The sequence below is a fragment of the Protobothrops mucrosquamatus genome, unplaced genomic scaffold, assembly GCF_001527695.2.
Source record: "Protobothrops mucrosquamatus isolate PMUCROS unplaced genomic scaffold, P.Mucros_1.0 scaffold81, whole genome shotgun sequence".
In the NCBI taxonomy this organism is placed as follows: Eukaryota; Metazoa; Chordata; class Lepidosauria; order Squamata; family Viperidae; genus Protobothrops; species Protobothrops mucrosquamatus.
The window spans coordinates 313,450-330,417 of NW_015386458.1; the positions used below are offsets into that span (position 1 = coordinate 313,450).

The window sequence follows — 16,968 nt, forward strand, 5'->3', positions numbered from 1 at the left end:
AGGGAGGGAGGGAATGAAGGGGGAGGGACGAGGAGGAAGGGAGGCAGGGAGGGAGATGGAAGGAAAAAAGGGAGGGAGGGACGGAGGAAGGAAGGAGGGAGGGAGGCAGGGAAGAGGGCAGCAGGGAGGGAGGCAGGAGAGAGAAGGGAGAGAGGGAGGGAATGAAGGAAGGGAGGGGGAGGAGGAAGGAAGAAGGAGGGCGGTAGGGAGGGAGGCAGGGAAGGAAATCAGGAAGGAAGGGAGGGAGGGAGGGAGGAAATGAAGGAAGGAAGGAAGGAGGAGAGAGGGAGGGAGGGAATTAAGGGAGGGAGGGAGGAAAAAGAAGGAAGGCAGGGTGGGAGGCAGGGAAGGAAGGAAGGAAGGAAGGAAGGAAGGAAGGAAGGAAGGAAGGAAGGAAAAAAGGAAGGAAGGAAAAGATGGGAGAAGAACTTCAGACAGATGGTTTGGCTCAGCTTTTCTTTAGTCCACATGTGATAACTTTTCTTTGGCCCAGAATGGCTTCATCTCAGGAACCTTCGATCTCCAAGACATCCTCTTTTATGGGGGCACCGGATTCAGCATCATGCGCTGCATGAGCTTCACCCTGGAGAACTGCGAGAGGAAAGAAGGGAATTATTCCATATTCGCCCTGCTGAAATACAACTTCTACCTCCCCTTCTTCTTCTTCGGACCCATCATGACTTTTGACCAATTTCATGTCCAGGTAAGCATCACCCGCCATCCACCCCTGTGGCCTTTGGGCTGGCTCATTGCATGGGCCACTGCCGTTCTTTAGCCAATCAAGAAGCAGAAGGAAAGGAGGAGATGGAAGCCTCCACGTGGAGATTAATAACAGGGAACGTTTTGGTATCAAATTTTAGAAAATGCCTAATTAGACTTTGCTGGTGCATCACCCCAACGTTGTGGTGTGAGAGGTTTAACGCATGGGTCATAGATTCACTATCATGGATGTAAGCTCTGTCTGTTCCTGCTTGGTGAGCAGCAAATCTGACCGATGAATACATTGAATACTTGCCGTTATAAAAGAAGATGGAGAAAGAAGGAAGGAAGGAAGGAAGGAAGGAAGGAAGGAAGGAAGGAAGGAAGGAAGGAAGGAGGGAGGGAGGGAGGGAGGGAGGAGAAGAAAGGGAAAAGAAAAAAGGGAGGATAGAAGTAAAAGGGAAGGAAAAGAAAGGGAGGAAGGAAGGGAGGGAGGAAGGAAGGAGAAGAGAGGGAGGGAGAGGGAGGGAGAGCGGGAGGGAGGGAGGAAGGAAGAAGAAAGGGAAAAGGAAAAAAGGGAGGTAGGATGGAAGGAAAAGGGAAGGAAAAGGAAGGGAGGAAGGAAAATGAAAATGTGAATCCTTCCTTCTCCCTTCCTTCCTTCCTTCCTTCCTTCTTTCCTTCCTTCTTTCCTTCCTTCCTTCCTCTCCTTCTCCTTCCTTTCTTCCTTCCTTCCTTCTTTCCTCCCCCCTCTCCTTCCTTCCTTTTCCCACTCTGCATTTTACAAGGCTAGATGTTTTGGGAACTGCTATTAGTTCCTCATTTTTCCCCCGGCCACAGGTACACAACAGCCAGCTGCAGCGTAAAGATCGGGAGATGTGGCACATCATCGTCCATGCTGTCGTCCACCTCATGGCCATTGTTGCTGTGGATGTTTTCTTCCACTTCTTCTACATCCTGTCCATTCCTTCAGACCTGAAATTTGTGAACCGTCTCTCTGACTGGGCGCTGGGTAAGTATAGTATGCACACTGACTGGAGAATTCTGGGAGTTGAAGTCCAAGCCTGATGTGCTTGATGGAGAATTCTGCGAGTTCAGGTCCACACATGATGGACTTGATGGAGAATTTTGGGAGTTGAAGTCCACACATGATGGGCTTGATGGAGAATTCTGGGAGCTGAAGTCCATGCATTCGGGAGTTGAACTACACATATCTTAAAAAGGTTGAGAGACATTGAATGGAGCTAGCTAAAAATTATTGGAAACTTGATTGAAATCACACTACGCAGTCATTTGCCTTCTGTGAGTGAAAAGATGCAGTGTTCATTACATCTATGGAAGTTTAACTTTTTGGTCTTCTTCCCATTTTTCCAGTGCTTTAGTAGCTCCTTTGCCCTCTTTTCCAGCTTTGATGCTGAGCAATGCTGACATAACTAACATCTCTGGCTGAGAACCACAGGCTTCCATTCTATGTAGAACAAACGTCCGTCTGAAATTATATTCAGCTGCTAGCTAGTTTGGCTTTTCTACTTGACATGGAGGAGGAAACATCTCCTGATCTTCTGATGTTAGACTGTCCCATCTATGGACTGCAGAAAACTCAAGCAATCCCACCACCTTAAAAACCTCCAGGGTTAATTCTGCTTCTCTTGGGTTGAGTTGTCTGTAATTCATATTTATTGTCTCTACTGTCTAGAACATAGCAGAGCAGAGCAGAGCGTGGAGTATAGAGTGGAGTGGAGTGGAGTAGAGTAGAGTAGAGTAGAGTAGAGTAGAGTAGAGTAGAGTAGAGTAGAGTAGAGTAGAGTAGAGTAGAGTAGAGTAGAGTAGTAAAGTGAAGTGAAGTGAAGTGAAGAGAGAGGAGAATAATAACTTTATTGTCACTTTAAATGTATAATCAGCATACATTAAAATGAGATTTTGTTGCATTCACCTCTCAAAGGGTAACCACCAATATACACTGCAAAAGCATGACAAATAAATAAATAAATAAATAAATAAAATTATGCATATACCTACGTACACACACATATGTGGCCCAGAGAAACAACACAGTCTAGTTCGGTTGTGTATGTATGTATGTATGTATGTATGTATGTATGTATGTATGTATATGCAGGTCTTGGCGTATTCGGGTCTTTTCCCGTGTAAGATTGAGAGTATCTTGGCGACGTTTCGACAAGGTCCCACTCGTCATCTTCAGGCTGGGGTCTTCGGCTTCGTGCTTGTGCACACATATACACACATGGCTAGAAAAACAAATCTTGGTGTGTGTGTGTGTGTGTGTGTGTGTGTGTGTGTACACACACACACACACACACACGGCTAGAAAAACAAATCTTGTGAGTTTTCCAGCCAGATGGCCTGGGGAACAAAGCTATCTTTGTTCTATCTCACTATCTTTCTGTCCTTCATTTTCTCCTCCTTCCATTCTGCTCTATAGCTGGCCTGGCCTACTCCAATTTGGTGTACGATTGGGTGAAAGCTGCTGTGATGTTTGGGGTCATCAACACCATCGCCAAGTTAGATCACCTGGACCCACCCCAGCGCCCTAAGTGCATCACGATGCTCTACGTTTTTGCAGAAACGTGAGTTGTTGCTGATCGCTGTGTGAGCAAAGCTTTCCTGTCATGGCTGAACTGCAGGAAGAGATGGTCCCAGCGTGGAGAAACGTTGGTGTAGCAACAGAGGGGTATACATCTTTGGGACCAAGTGCGAGACAGGCTGGTGCAACTTTTTGACCCCCACTATGGATTGAGTTATCTAGCACACAAAAAGTAAAGTTCTACATTTAAGCAAGAAAAACCAAATTCACAGGTGTAGTATAGGTGTCACCTGGCTCAACAGTAGCAATTGTGAGAGGGATCTTGGAGTCCTAGTAGACCATCACTTAAATATGAGCCAGCCGTATGCTGCAGCTGCCAAAAAGGCTAACACAATCCTGCATTAACAGAGAGACAGAATCAAGATCACACAAAGTGTTAATACCACTTTATAACGCCTTGGTAAGGCCACACTTGGAATACGGCATCCAGTTTTGGTCACCACGATGTAAAAAAGATGTTGAGACTCTAGAAAAAGTGCGCAGAAGAGCAACAAAGATGATTAGGGAAGTGGAGGCTAAAACATGTAAAGAATGGTTGCAGGAATAGGATCGCTACTTCCTAGCGTTATTCCCGCGCTATGACAGAGTCCGTTATGGCAGTGTTCAGTTATAGGAATACGGTATGTCTATTTTAATGAAAAGAAGGAGTAGGGGCAACATGATAGCAGCCTTCTAGTATCTCAGGGGCTGCCTGAAAGAAGAGGGAGTCAAGCTATTCTCCAAAGCGCCTGAAGGCAGGACAAGAAGCAACAGATGGAAACTAATTAAGAAGAGAACCAATCTAGAATTAATTTCTTGAAATTTCCTGACAGTGAGAACAATTAATCAATGCCTCCAGAAGTTGTGGGTGCTTCATCACTGGAGGTTTTTAGACATTGACTTAGTCTTATATACCGCTTCACAGTGCTTTACAGCCTCTCTAAGTGGTTTACAGAGTTAGCATATTGCCCCCAACAATCTCGGTCCTCATTTTACCAACCCCAAAAGGATGGAAGGCTGAGTCAACCTTGAGACAGTTAGGATCGAACTGCTGACAGTTGGCAGAATCAGCCTGCAATACCACATTCTAACTACTGCGCTACCATGGGTCTTCGGTTTTCAAGAAAAGATTGGACAACGATTTGTCTGAAATGATATAGGGCTTCCTGCTTGACCAGGGGGTTGGACTAGAAGACCTCCAAGGTGCCTTCCAACTCTGTTATTCGGTTACACTATCACAAAGACATCCCATCATAACAGATCATAACAGAATAACAGAATTCCTATAATGGTATGTGAGAAAGAACTTGGGAAGTGGAGGACATCCTGCCTAGGGAGCGATTAAATAAAAGAGGACATACCCTCCAGTTGCATAATGGGTGGAGAAATCCATTCCTAACAGGCTGGTTAGCCCTCTTAAACAATGTTCCTGAGCAACAACCCACCATCTTGAAAAATTTACAAGAGGACTCAGAATCTGCAAGTTGGTAGACAGAACACGCAATGCAACATCCATCTATTTGTTCAGGGGTCAACATCAAGTGTGCCTTCAGGAGGGGTTGGGTTTGCACTTTGAAGTTGTGCTGACTGCCATCTTGCCAATTTTGACTTCCCCTCCCACTACTTAAGAAGGGAAGAGAAACAGGAATTCGGTATGTCTAGTCTAGGGGTGTCAAACTGCCGGCCCGCGGGCCAGATGCGTCATCTGGAAGCCACGCCCACCCCATTGCCAGCAATGGTAAAACCAGCCCGATACGTTGTGCAATGTCACGTGACGTCGCGAGTTTGACATGTCTGGTCTAGTCTAATAAAAAGAAGGGGTGACATGATAGCACTGTTTCAATATTTGAGGGGCTCTTACAAAGACAAGGGGGTCAAACTATTCTCCAAAATACCTGAAGGCAAGTTGGAACAGCAGATGGAAACTGACCAAAGAGAGAAGCAACCTGGAATTAAGGAGAAACTTCCTAACCATGAGAGCAATTAACCAGTGGAACAGCTTGCCTTCAGAAGTTGTAGGTGCTCCATCACTGGAGGTTTTCAAAAAGAGACTGAACAACTATTTGTCTGAATGGTATAGGTTCTCCTGCTCAAACAAGGGACTAGGAGACCTTCAAGGTCCCTTCCAATTCTGTTGTTCTATGTTCTATGTTCATTCAATGATTGCACATTCAAGGTTGGATGTTGGTCATTGTGATCTGATCTTGGATGAGGAAGTGAACAGATCCTAAACCGGCCACATAGACGTGTGGATTTATGTTATACCATAAGGACAATTAATAAACTAAGTTTCTTTTATTGTCTGCATCTGTTTCAGGCACTTTGATAGAGGGATTAACGACTGGCTGTGCAAGTAAGTGGTTTTGGATTACAATTCATATTTGGTGCTTCACAACTATGGGAGATGTTGTGGTCTCACAACAAACATGGGATGGATCCTTTACCAACAAGAGAACAGGCCCACCAGCCAGTCTCCTGAACCTCACCTGTTATGTTGCTTTGATTTTTAGATACGTCTACGATTATATCGGGAAGGATCACGACAACATCTTGAAGGAACTCATGGCCACCATCTCCACATTTGCCATCACCACCCTCTGGCTGGGCCCTTGTGAAATTGTCTACATCTGGTCCATTTGCAACTGCTTTGGTCTCAATTTTGAATTGTGGGTGCAACAGTTTTTCCAGCTGAAGCCGTTTGCAGAGAAAGAGGTGCTAAGTTCATCCTTCATGCATGGTGTCCACTTTGTAAGATCTTCCAAACCAGAAATCAAATATCAGAAGAAATGTCCAAACTATCTGGCAGTTTGGTGACCTCTTCTATCCCCCATATTTTCAAGAAATGAATCATTTTGGATGATGTTGTAGAGGGTAACTCATGAACAAATGGGCGATTCCTAGCTTCTAGATGTCTATGTGCCTGTTTCATGGATATTTTAGTGAGTTGCATCTACAGGTAGTCCTCGACTTACAACCATTCATTTAGTGATGGTTCAAAGTTACAACGACACTGAAAAAGGTGACCTATGACAATTTTTCACACTTATGACGATTGCAGCATCACCATGGTCACATGATCAAAATTTGGGCACTTGGCACCCTTCCACCCCCCTCCCTATGGGGGAGGGAGGGGGGGTGGAAGGGTGGGAAGGGGAAGGGGGGATTTATATTGTAAAATTTTATAAAATTTTCAATAAAAAAAATAAAAAATTGGGCACTTGGCAACTGGCCGGTATTTATGACGGTTGCAGTGTCCCGGAGTCACGTGATCCTCTTTTGTGACCTTCCGACAAGCGAAGTCAATGGGGAAGCCAGATTCACTTAACAACCATGTGACTGACTTAGCAACTGAAGTGATACACTTAACAACTGTCACAAGGAAAGTCATAAAATGGGACAAATTTCACTAACAACTGTCTCATTTAGTAACAAGAATGTTGGGCTCAATTGTGGTTGTAAGTTGAGGACTACTTATATTTTGAGAGAGTCTTATTTGGCTTTGAAGTATAAAAATTTGGGCAGAAAAATGAGGTGAGAAGTATTCCCATCCTCCTTATCTCACCGATGTCTCTTCTTGGCAGGCCAACATGTCTGAGGCAACCTCTCGGCGAATCAGAGGCATCTTTGGGGCAGCCAATTTCTGGGCAATTGTCTTCTACAACATCCTTGCCCTCAACAGTCTGGACTTTGCCCTTCTTGTTGCCAAGAGGATCTTCCTAACCGGTACAGTAGCCTGGCTCAGGGGCTCCAACTTAGTTAATTTCACTATATCTGGTGTCAATTTCATTATCTGTTTCGTTCTCCACCTATCAATTTCACTTTTCACCTGTCAATTTCCCTCTCCACTGTCAATTTCATTCTCCACTGTCAATTTCACTCTTCACCTGTCAGTTTCATTCTCCAACCGTCAATTTCACTCTCCACCTGTCAATTGCATTCTTCACCTGTCAATTTCACTCTCCAACTGTCAATTTTACTTTCCATTTGTCAATTTCATTTTCCATAGGTTAATTTCACTATCCACCTGTCAGTTTCACTGTTCAGCTGTCAATTTCACTCTTCACGTCAGTTTCACTCTTCATCTGTCAATTTCACTATCCACCTGTCAGTTTCACTCTTCCCTTCTCAATTTCACACTCTACCTGTCAATTTCACTCTCCATTTGTCAATTTCCCTATCCACTTGTCAATCTCACTCTCCATCTGTCAATGTCATTCTGATGGGCATTGGTTTCCGGATGTCTAGGAATTACTGGGGACCTGCAGCTTAAGGCCTCTGTTCAAGGTGGAAAAGGACTTATCTCCTGATCAAGGAGAAGAGGGCCTGCTATATTTCTGAGTAACTGCCACGCATCCCCTGAAGCTTCCTCAGAAGTTCAGGAATGCCCTTTCTACTCAAAACGTCCCTTGTTGGCTTCTCTCATTGAACCCGAGTTCCCTTTCAAACTTTACAGAGGAAATGCTTGGAAAGTTTACTCTTCCTCAGTGGAACACATGTGATATTCATCTTGTGTCCAATTTTGTGTTGCTCAAGAGATATGACAGCCCAGGCAGACCAACTCCACATTAATGGTGTCCTCTGACTCTCTGTCCCTCTCTCCCTTCTTCCCTCCGTTTCTCCCCTCCCTCCCTCTGTGCTTCCCTCTCCCTCTTTTCCTTGCTCCGTCTCCCTCTTTCCCTCTCTCCCTTCCTTTGTCCCTCTTTCTTGCCCTCATCCTCTTTCCTTTCCTCTCTCCCTCCCTCCCCTGCTCCCCTTTCACTCTCTCTCTCCCTCCCTGTCCCTCTGACCCTTTCTCCTTTCTCCCTCCCTCTCCCTCTCTCCCCCTCTCCCTCTTCTTCCTCTTTCTTCCCTCCTCTCCCTCTCTCCCTCTTCCTCTCCCTCTCCCTCTCCCTCTTTCCCATTCTCCCTTCCTCTCTGTCTTCTTTCCCTGCTACCCTTTCACCCTCTCTCTCTCTCCCTTCCTCCCTTTCTTTCCCCCTCTCCCTCCCTCTTTCTCTCCCCTCTCCTCCTCTTCTTCCATCCCTCTTCCTTTTTCTCTCTCCCTTCCTCTCTCTCCCTTCCCAATTCTTCCTCCTCCCTCCCTCTCCCTCCCTCCCTCTCACTCTCTCCTTCCCTTTCCCTCCCTCTCCTTCTTTCTCTCTCCCTCTGTCCCTCTTTTCCACCCTTCTTCTCCCTCCCTCCCTCCCTCAGTTCACTTCCGTCTTTCCCTCTCTCCCTCTTTCTCTAACCTCTTCCTCCCTTCCTCTTTTCCTCTCTCCCTCTTTCTCTCTCTCACTGCCTCTCTCTCTCACACACACTGCCTCTCCCTCTTGCCCTCTTTTGCCCTCCCTCTCTCTCGCCATCCCCCTTTCTCTTTCACATTTATTTTCTCTTTCTCATATTTTGTCGTATTTCAGGTTTTCCTCTTAGCACCATCTCCATCTGGTTCATCACATATTGCGGTGTGCAACTGATCAAAGAAAGGGAACGGATTCTGGCTATAAGAGATGAGGAGAAGGACAAGCAAAAACCAGAATAATGGAAAAAGGCAAAAACAAGATGCAACTCCAGGGCATCTGAGATTTGTTTAACCTAGGTGCCTCAAAGCTGCAGAAGAATGACAAAGTTCTCCTGCATTACTCAGTTTTCCAAAATAAAACATTTATTTATGCAAATATTGGAAAATGTTTTTCTTTTTTCCTTTCTCCCTCCCTCTCTCCCTCCCTCTCTTCCTCCCTTCCCTACATCCATCCTGCCTGCCTGCCTGCCTTCCTCCCTCCTCCCGCCCTCTCTCCCTCCCTCCTTCCATTCCTTCCTTCCTTTCTTCTCTTTCTTTCTCCCTCTCTTTCCTTTTATTCTTTCTTTTTCCTTCCTCTCTTCATTCCTTCCTTCTCTCCTTCTCTCCCAGTTTGGATGCCCATGTGGAAATGATGATTACTCCAAAGAGCTGGTGTGTGCAGCATAGAGTCAAAAAAGTCAAAATGGTGGCCATGCCTAGAATCAATGTTTTTTATAGTCATTGCACAGGCAAAGCCTTGTGACTGCCATCTCAACCTCTTTGACCATCTCCTACAGGCACCTTTGGAACCAGAATTTGTCTAATGATACCTCCTGCAAATTCCTGAAGTGTCGTCCACCCTCAACAAAACTCAAGATTGCACTGCAAACTGAACTTACAGACTTACATCCACAACTCAAGACATGTAGGGAGAATCCTCACCCACTCCTTTTAATATAAGAAAGCCCCCATACTAACAAAATAATGCCCCCACCCCACCCCCTTGGAAGAGAAAAGTCTTCCTTGAAATAAAATAAACTCAAGCGGTTCAGCTCTGTGAATGGATATTTAGTTCCACAAACTGTTCCATTCATAAACAAAATGCCTTCAGCTACAAGCTTCCACAGAAGGCTGGAACTGATGGAATTAAAAAAGCAGAGAAACAAAAGACACCTAAAACTTGCATTCCGTCACCTGACCTCAAGGACAGACCATGGTTTCCAGCCACAATGGAAACCAAGCCACCACAGTTAGAATAACCAAAGACATACACTTGAAACTATGGCCCAACAAGCCCAGAAATCTCAATCACACAGCCCCAAAATAATATAAAAGCCATCCACTCACCAGACCAGGTTGTTGGCTGACCCAGAACCCAACACGGTTGTCACTGCAGTTTCTGGCTTCCAAAATAAAGAAACCTCCTTTCCCAGCAGCTTGCTTTCCCATCTTCTCATTTCGTCCGTGCCAATTTCATCTTCCCAGCTGGAGAGAGCAAACTGGACTTTTGCCTTCCAACAGACAGGCTGCCATGTTGCCATGCACATTGTCCTCAACTTACATCCATTCATTTAGTGACCATTCGAAGTTACAACAGCGCTAAAAAAAGTGACTTATGGTCAGTTTTCACATGACCGTTGCAGCATCCCCATAGTCACATTATCAAAATTGGCAATTGACTCATGTTTATGACGATTGTAGTGTCCCAGGGTCATGTGATCCCATTTTGCAACCTTCTGACAAGCAAAGTCAATGGGGAAGCCAGGCTGACTTAACAACCATGTGATTAACTTAACAACTGCAGGGATTCACTTAACAACTATAGCAAAAAGATTGTAAAATGGGGACCAAAATACTTAACAATTGTCTCACTTACCAATGGAAATTTTGGGCTTTGTTGCGGTCATAAGCTGAGGACTACTTGTCTTTGAAGATTATAGACAATCCTATTGAGTCTCCAGCCAAAGAAGATGATGGTGATGAAGTTTCTTGTTAGGTTCTATGTCTTCTGCATGACACAGGTAGCCAGGGCTCCTGATCAGGGAAACTGAGTCAGCTGGCCCTTGGCTTTGAAGGAACGGAATCAAATAGCAAAGATGGTCAGTCAAGAATGCAATGACCATGTTCAAGACTGTTCCTAACAACCGAGTCAGAATCTAAATGAACCTCTGGACCTTCTAGAATTTGCCGATGGATCTATAGTTAGATGCCATCTAGAAAATGAGTAATCTAGTCGAAATTGTACCAAGAAGAGACAGGATAATAACAAATCCTTCCTCACATGAGGAATGAGTCCCCTTGACTAACATTATTCACACTGTTGAGTCATAAGCTGGTTTGCTTTGGGATTAGTGTGAGGTCTTATCTCATACATCAGGCATGTCAAACTCGCGATGTCACATGACGTCGCGCAACGTATTGGGTCAGTTTTGCCATTGCCAGCAATGGGGTGGGCATGGCTTCCATGTGACGCGTCCGGCCTGCGGGCCGGCAGTTTGACACCTCTGTCATACATGATGGTCTGAAACTCTTCAAAACATACATGGTCATCTGTTAGAAATGCACAAATGGTTTCTGCATTGGTCTAGTAGTGGTTAAGGCACCAGAATAGAAACTGGGAGATGGTGAGTTCTAGTCCCACCTTATGTATGAAAGCCAGTTGGGCGACTTTGAGCCAATCACCGGAAGATGCTGAGTTCTAGTCCCGCCTTAGGCATGAAAGCTGGCTGGGTGACTTTGAACCAATCTTTCTCTCTCAGCCAGCCTGTTGTGGGGAAAATAGGAGAGGAAGTTGTGTTGGATTTGTTTGCTGCCTTAGGTTATTTGTAAAAATAATAAAGGCAGGATAAAACAAACAAACAAATAAATTATTCTATTCTATTCTATTCTATTCTATTCTATTCTATAATTATCCTATTCTATTATTCTATCCTATATTCTATCCTATATTCTATCCTATCCTATCCTATCTTATCTTATCCTATTCTATTCTATATTCTACTTCATTATATTCTATTCTTATTTTCTATTCCGTTCCATTCCGTTCCATTCCATTCCATTCCATTCCATTCCATTCTATTCTATTCTATTCTATTCTATTCTATTCTATTCTATAATTATCCTATTCTATTATTCTATCCTATATTCTATCCTATCCTATCCTATCCTATTCTATATTCTACTTCATTATATTCTATTCTTATTTTCTATTCTGTTCCGTTCCGTTCCGTTCCGTTCCGTTCCATTCCATTCCATTCCATTCTATTCTATTCTATTCTATTCTATTCTATTCTATTCTATTCTATTCTATTCCCATTCCATTTTATTCCATTCTTATAAGGTAATATTATAATACAATATTATGTTATTATTACATTGAATACATAACATACAAATCTAATTTATTCATTTCATCTGTATTCCCCTCTCAAACAAACTTCAAAAAACAGTGGTCCTTCCTCACAAACCTTTGCAGAAAAGCAAAATCCTACTTGACTCCCAGCAATTTCTTTCGACCATATCAGAGATCAAATATCTTTCTTTCTAGTTTTATTCTGCTCTCGATATTTTTAGCTCAGGGGATTTAGAAGAAGAGGAGGGAGCTTTGGCATGTCTCTCTCTGTGTGTGTATTTGCACAATTTTTTCCCGAAGGTGGGATTAAACTGTTCCTCTTGATTCCTGAGCAACGTTTGGTATCAGCTGAATTCTCAATTTTGCAGTCTTAATGTCATTTTCAGCCCATTACCCTTATTTTTCTCACTGGGGATTCTTCAGAAAAATGTTCATTGGTGTGAGATACACTCCGGTCATGGGCTAAAGTTACACACTCAGCTGTTAGTCAGCCTTCTGTGTCATCCTCTCCCCCCAAGCCCAGCCCTCCAGTTTCCCCTATTAAAAAGTGATCAGCTTACATGAGGTCCTGAAGAGATTTGTAATGCTGCAACTATATATATATATGTGTGTGTGTGTGTGTGTGTGTGTGTGTGTGTGTGTGTGTGTGTGCGTGCATATATTTATGCTTCTCTATATAAATCCCTCTGGCTATCTGAAGTCAAGCAGATAGCATCAGCAGCAGAGCAAGAGGTCCTTCAGCGTTCTTCCAGGAAGCAAACGTGGTCTTCTCGGGGTTCAAGGAATTCTCAAGAGGTTTCCACCATGGCGACGTCTGGGCCAATGGAAGAAGGTGAGGAGATGCGTCTTTATCAGCAAACGCTCCTCCAAGATGGGCTGAAGGACATGTTGGATCATCAGAAATTCCTTGACTGTGTCTTGAAAGTGAAAGGGAAGGAATTCCCATGCCACAGATTGGTCCTGGCGGCCTGCAGCCCCTACTTCAGGGCTATGTTTCTCTCGGACCTAGATGAAAGCCAGAAGAAGGAAGTCAACTTAGAAGATGTGGATCCAGAGGTCATGAGTAAAATCCTCCATTACATCTACACTTCAGAGCTGGAGCTCACAGAGCAGAACGTTCAGGACATTTTCTCAGTAGCCAACATGTTCCAGATCCCTTCTATTTTCACTGTCTGCGTCTCCTTCCTTCAGAAGAGGCTCTGTCTTAGCAACTGTCTAGCCATCTTCAGACTAGGATTGATGCTGGATTGTGCCCGTTTGGCGGTAGCTGCCCGTGACTTCATTTGTGACCGGTTCTCGCTTGTCTCCCGCGATGAAGAGTTTTGCCAGCTCTCTCCCGACGAGCTGATTGCGATCATCTCCAGCGATTCCCTCAACATTGAGAAGGAAGAATTGGTCTTTGAGGTGGTCATGAAATGGGCCACAGCCAAAGACCGGGACAGTCGGGTCAAGGCACTTCCGGTGGTCTTTGAAAGCATCCGCTTCCGTCTACTGGACAAGTCTTATTTTAGGGACAAGGTGGAGAAGAATGCTGTGATCAAATCTAGCCCGGACCTTCTCAAGAAGATCCAGTTGGTGAAGGACGCTCACGAGGGGAAACTAACGATGGTGAAGCAGAAGAAAGAGAAGAAAAACGAGGACCAGATTGTCAACGGACAGTTGGATGAAGAAGAGATTGAGAAAGAAGAGGAGACCCTACCAGGGATATTGAACGATACGATGCGTTTTGGGATGTTCCTTCAAGATTTAATCTTCATGATTAGTGACTCAGGAGCTGTGGCTTATGACCCGGGGGCCAACGAATGTTATTTTGCCTCCCTTTCTGCTCAGATTCCTAAAAACCATGTTAGCCTGGTCACGCGAGAAAATCAGATTTTTATAGCCGGTGGACTTTACTTCAATGAAGATGACAAGGAGGATCCAATGAATTCTTATTTCTTGCAGGTATCAAGTTTATCTTGGCTTTGGCATGGATCCGGGAGTCTCACTCACGGTTTGGGGGGTCTCCTAGACTTGCTTTGGAAGGGGAATTCAGCTAGAATGAGAGAGAGAGAGAGAGAGAGAGAGAGAGAGAGAGAGAGAGAGAGAGAGAGAGAGAGAGACTCTTGCGTAATTGTAACACACGCCAACTTTCCCTTGCGTGGAATATTATTAATTTGTCAAGAATGCAACAACTGCCCCTCCAGATCAAGACAAATGTCTGTCTGTCCCAGGGTGCTGTTTCCAACAGGTGACAGCCAAACGCCTGTGGAAACTGACAATCATAATCTTCCCTTGCTATATCTCATCAGATATTCAGATGGAACCCTGGTGTTCTTGGAAATACAAAAAGATAAACAGAATGATATTGCTCTAGCCAAGAATGATCTCTCTCTCCCTCAAATGTGTCTGTCTGTCTCTATATATCTATTTATAAATCATCTTGATTTTGGTCTATTATCTATCCCCTATTCTATCTATCTATCTATCTATCTATCTATCTATCTATCTATCTATCTATCTATCTATCTATCTATCTATCTATCTATCTATCTATCTATCTATCTATCTATCTATCTATCTATCTATCTCTCACCTATATCTATCATATATCATTTAATATCCATCATCTTTTATCTATCTCCTATCTATTATGTCTGTCTGTCTGTCTGTCTGTCTGTCTGTCTGTCTGTCTGTCTATCTATCTATCTATCTATCTATCTATCTATCTATCTATCTATCTATCTATCTATCTATCTATCATCTATCTATCTATCTATCTATCTATCTATCTATCAGCCACAAGTCTTAAAGCTGCAGAGGTTGAAAACCACCGTTTTACAGTTTTATTCAAAAATTCAAAAATCGCAGGAATATTTCAACCCTTTTTAGGAAGGACATCCATTTTTGGAAAGTGATCATCAGGGTTCTCGATACCAAAAAAGTTATCTGTGGTCAAAAAAGTCAAGATGGCAGCAAGTGGTGTGATCAAAGCTTCTCAGATTGTTGCAACCACCATTTTGTTTTCTTTTACCACAGAGACTTAGTTAGCAACCAAGAAAGGTGTGAAGCGACATTATCAATTCGCCTTTCAAAATAGACATTTTGAGATGACCGTGCCCACCAAAGAGGCAAAAAAGTCAACATGGCTTCCATGAATGTATGATCAAAACTCTTACCATTTTTACTCTGTGCGGTGCACAAAGCCAGGCCTGCCATCTTGACTTTTTTGACCCCCTTCCTGTGGCTGCCCTGGCGGCAGCCACTAGGACATGAAACAAAACCCTTCCTCCAAGTCAGCCATTTTGTGAAGAACCCCATGGCACACTCTCCCCCTCTCAATCTGCTCCCTGGTCTCCAAACAAGGCTCCCCTTAAACTAGATTTAACCCATCATTCTCAACAGACAACCATTCATTTAGTAACCGTTACAATGGCACTGAAGAAAATGACTTATGAGCATTTTTCACACCTATGACCGTTGCGGCGTCAACACGATCGCGTGATCAAATGCTTGGCAACCGACTGCTATTTATGACGGTCGCAGCATCCCTGGGGTCACGTGACCCCCTTTTGTGACCTTCTGACAAGCAAAGTCAACAGGGGAAGCCAGATTCACATAACAATCGTGTACCCCACTGCAGTGATTCGCTTAACAAGGTCGTAAAAGGGGGCAAAAGTAACACACCTAACAACTGTCTCGCTTAGCAATGGAAATTTTGGGCTCAGTTGCGGTCATAGGTCGAGGACTACCTAGTCAGAAATCCAGCAGAATAGCTTCAAAAAAAGGATGAGACTGCTTTCATAGGACAGAGTTTTCCCACAACTGTCTTCTCTTTCCTCGGCAGTACGACCACCTCGATTCGGACTGGCTGGGGATGCCCCCAATACCATCCCCCCGTTGCCTGTTCGGACTCGGAGAAGCGGAAAACTCAATTTTTGTGGTCGGGGGAAAAGAATTAAAGGAAGGCGAAGAGACCCTGGACTCCGTTCTGTGTTATGACCGGCTGTGAGTACCAAATCTTTGTAGGAGGAGGCATAAATTACCTACAACAGTTCTCTTAGTGACTGTTCAAAGTTACAATGGCACTGAACAAAGTGATTATGGACATTTTTCACACTTACAACCATTGTAGCATTCCCCACGTTCACGTGATCAAAACTCAAGACGCTTGGCAACTGACTCATATTTATGACCATCGCATTGTCCTGGGGTCACGTGATCCCCTTTTGCAACTTTCTGACAAGCAAAGTCAACGGGGAAGCCGGATTCACTTAACAACTGTGTGACTAACTTTGCAACTTCAGGGATTCACTTAACAACTGCATCAAGAAAGGTCGTAAAATGAGGCAAAACTTACTTAACAAATGTTTCACTTAGCAACATGAATTTTGGGCTAAATTGTGGCTGTAAGTCGAGGACTACCTGTATTGATTTTCCCAGGGAGAATAAATGGGGAGCCAGGAACTGAGAATAACGAGGGGGGAAACTGGGGCTGATTGGTATCTCTATCCTCTTCATCCTCACTTTGGCCTATCCAAAAATGTAGCATTTGGTCATTGCAGCCAAATTTCGGTTTCCTGGACTCCCCCCCCCCCCTTTGAAAATCTTTCGGTCTGTTTATTTCCTCCTAATATTTATTTATTTTGATTTATTTAGAAAGGAAATTTATTTGGCCACCCAAATCTCTCACTCGTGGCGATTCCAGCTGGGTTACAGAAATAAAACTGCAGATGCAAACCCCAATAAAACCCAGTGACACTCTGGTGACAACAAACAAACAAGCCATGATGGGTGGAGTCCTTGGTGCTTGGCTGTTTTCTCACAGATGTTTCATTAGCAAACATTACCAACCAGTGCACAGATGATGTTATCTAGTTTGGTCGTGAAACGTCTGCAAGAAAAGAGAGCTCACAGAGCACCAAGGATCCCACAGTCCCTCCTCCTCCTCCTCCTCCTCTCCACAAACCCCACCCCCTTCTAGCACTGATGATGTTACCTAGTTGGGTCATGAAATGTCTGAAAGAAGTCAAGCTCAGACAGCATCAAGGATTCCACAGTCCTCCCTCCTCCTCTTCCTCCTCCTCCTCTTCCCCC

At 44.2% G+C, this 16,968-nt stretch overlaps 2 protein-coding genes across 2 annotated transcripts in view; both read left to right on the forward strand.

The window, feature by feature from the left end:
* Positions 1-8,918, forward strand: part of HHATL (hedgehog acyltransferase like) — an 18,711-nt gene extending 9,793 nt beyond the window's left edge. Inside the window, exons 5-11 of the mRNA XM_015812415.1 lie at positions 494-703; positions 1,540-1,711; positions 3,143-3,287; positions 5,601-5,636; positions 5,794-5,995; positions 6,865-7,006; positions 8,680-8,918. Coding sequence (XP_015667901.1) covers positions 494-703; positions 1,540-1,711; positions 3,143-3,287; positions 5,601-5,636; positions 5,794-5,995; positions 6,865-7,006; positions 8,680-8,801 — 1,029 coding nt within the window. The 3' untranslated portion in view covers positions 8,802-8,918. The remainder of the gene's footprint in view (positions 1-493; positions 704-1,539; positions 1,712-3,142; positions 3,288-5,600; positions 5,637-5,793; positions 5,996-6,864; positions 7,007-8,679) is intronic.
* A 3,696-nt stretch (positions 8,919-12,614) lies between these two features.
* KLHL40 (kelch like family member 40) overlaps positions 12,615-16,968 on the forward strand; it is a 12,539-nt gene continuing 8,185 nt past the window's right edge. The window contains exons 1-2 of the mRNA XM_015812395.1: positions 12,615-13,836; positions 15,719-15,879. Of these exons, the coding sequence (XP_015667881.1) occupies positions 12,697-13,836; positions 15,719-15,879 (1,301 nt within the window). The 5' untranslated portion in view covers positions 12,615-12,696. The remainder of the gene's footprint in view (positions 13,837-15,718; positions 15,880-16,968) is intronic.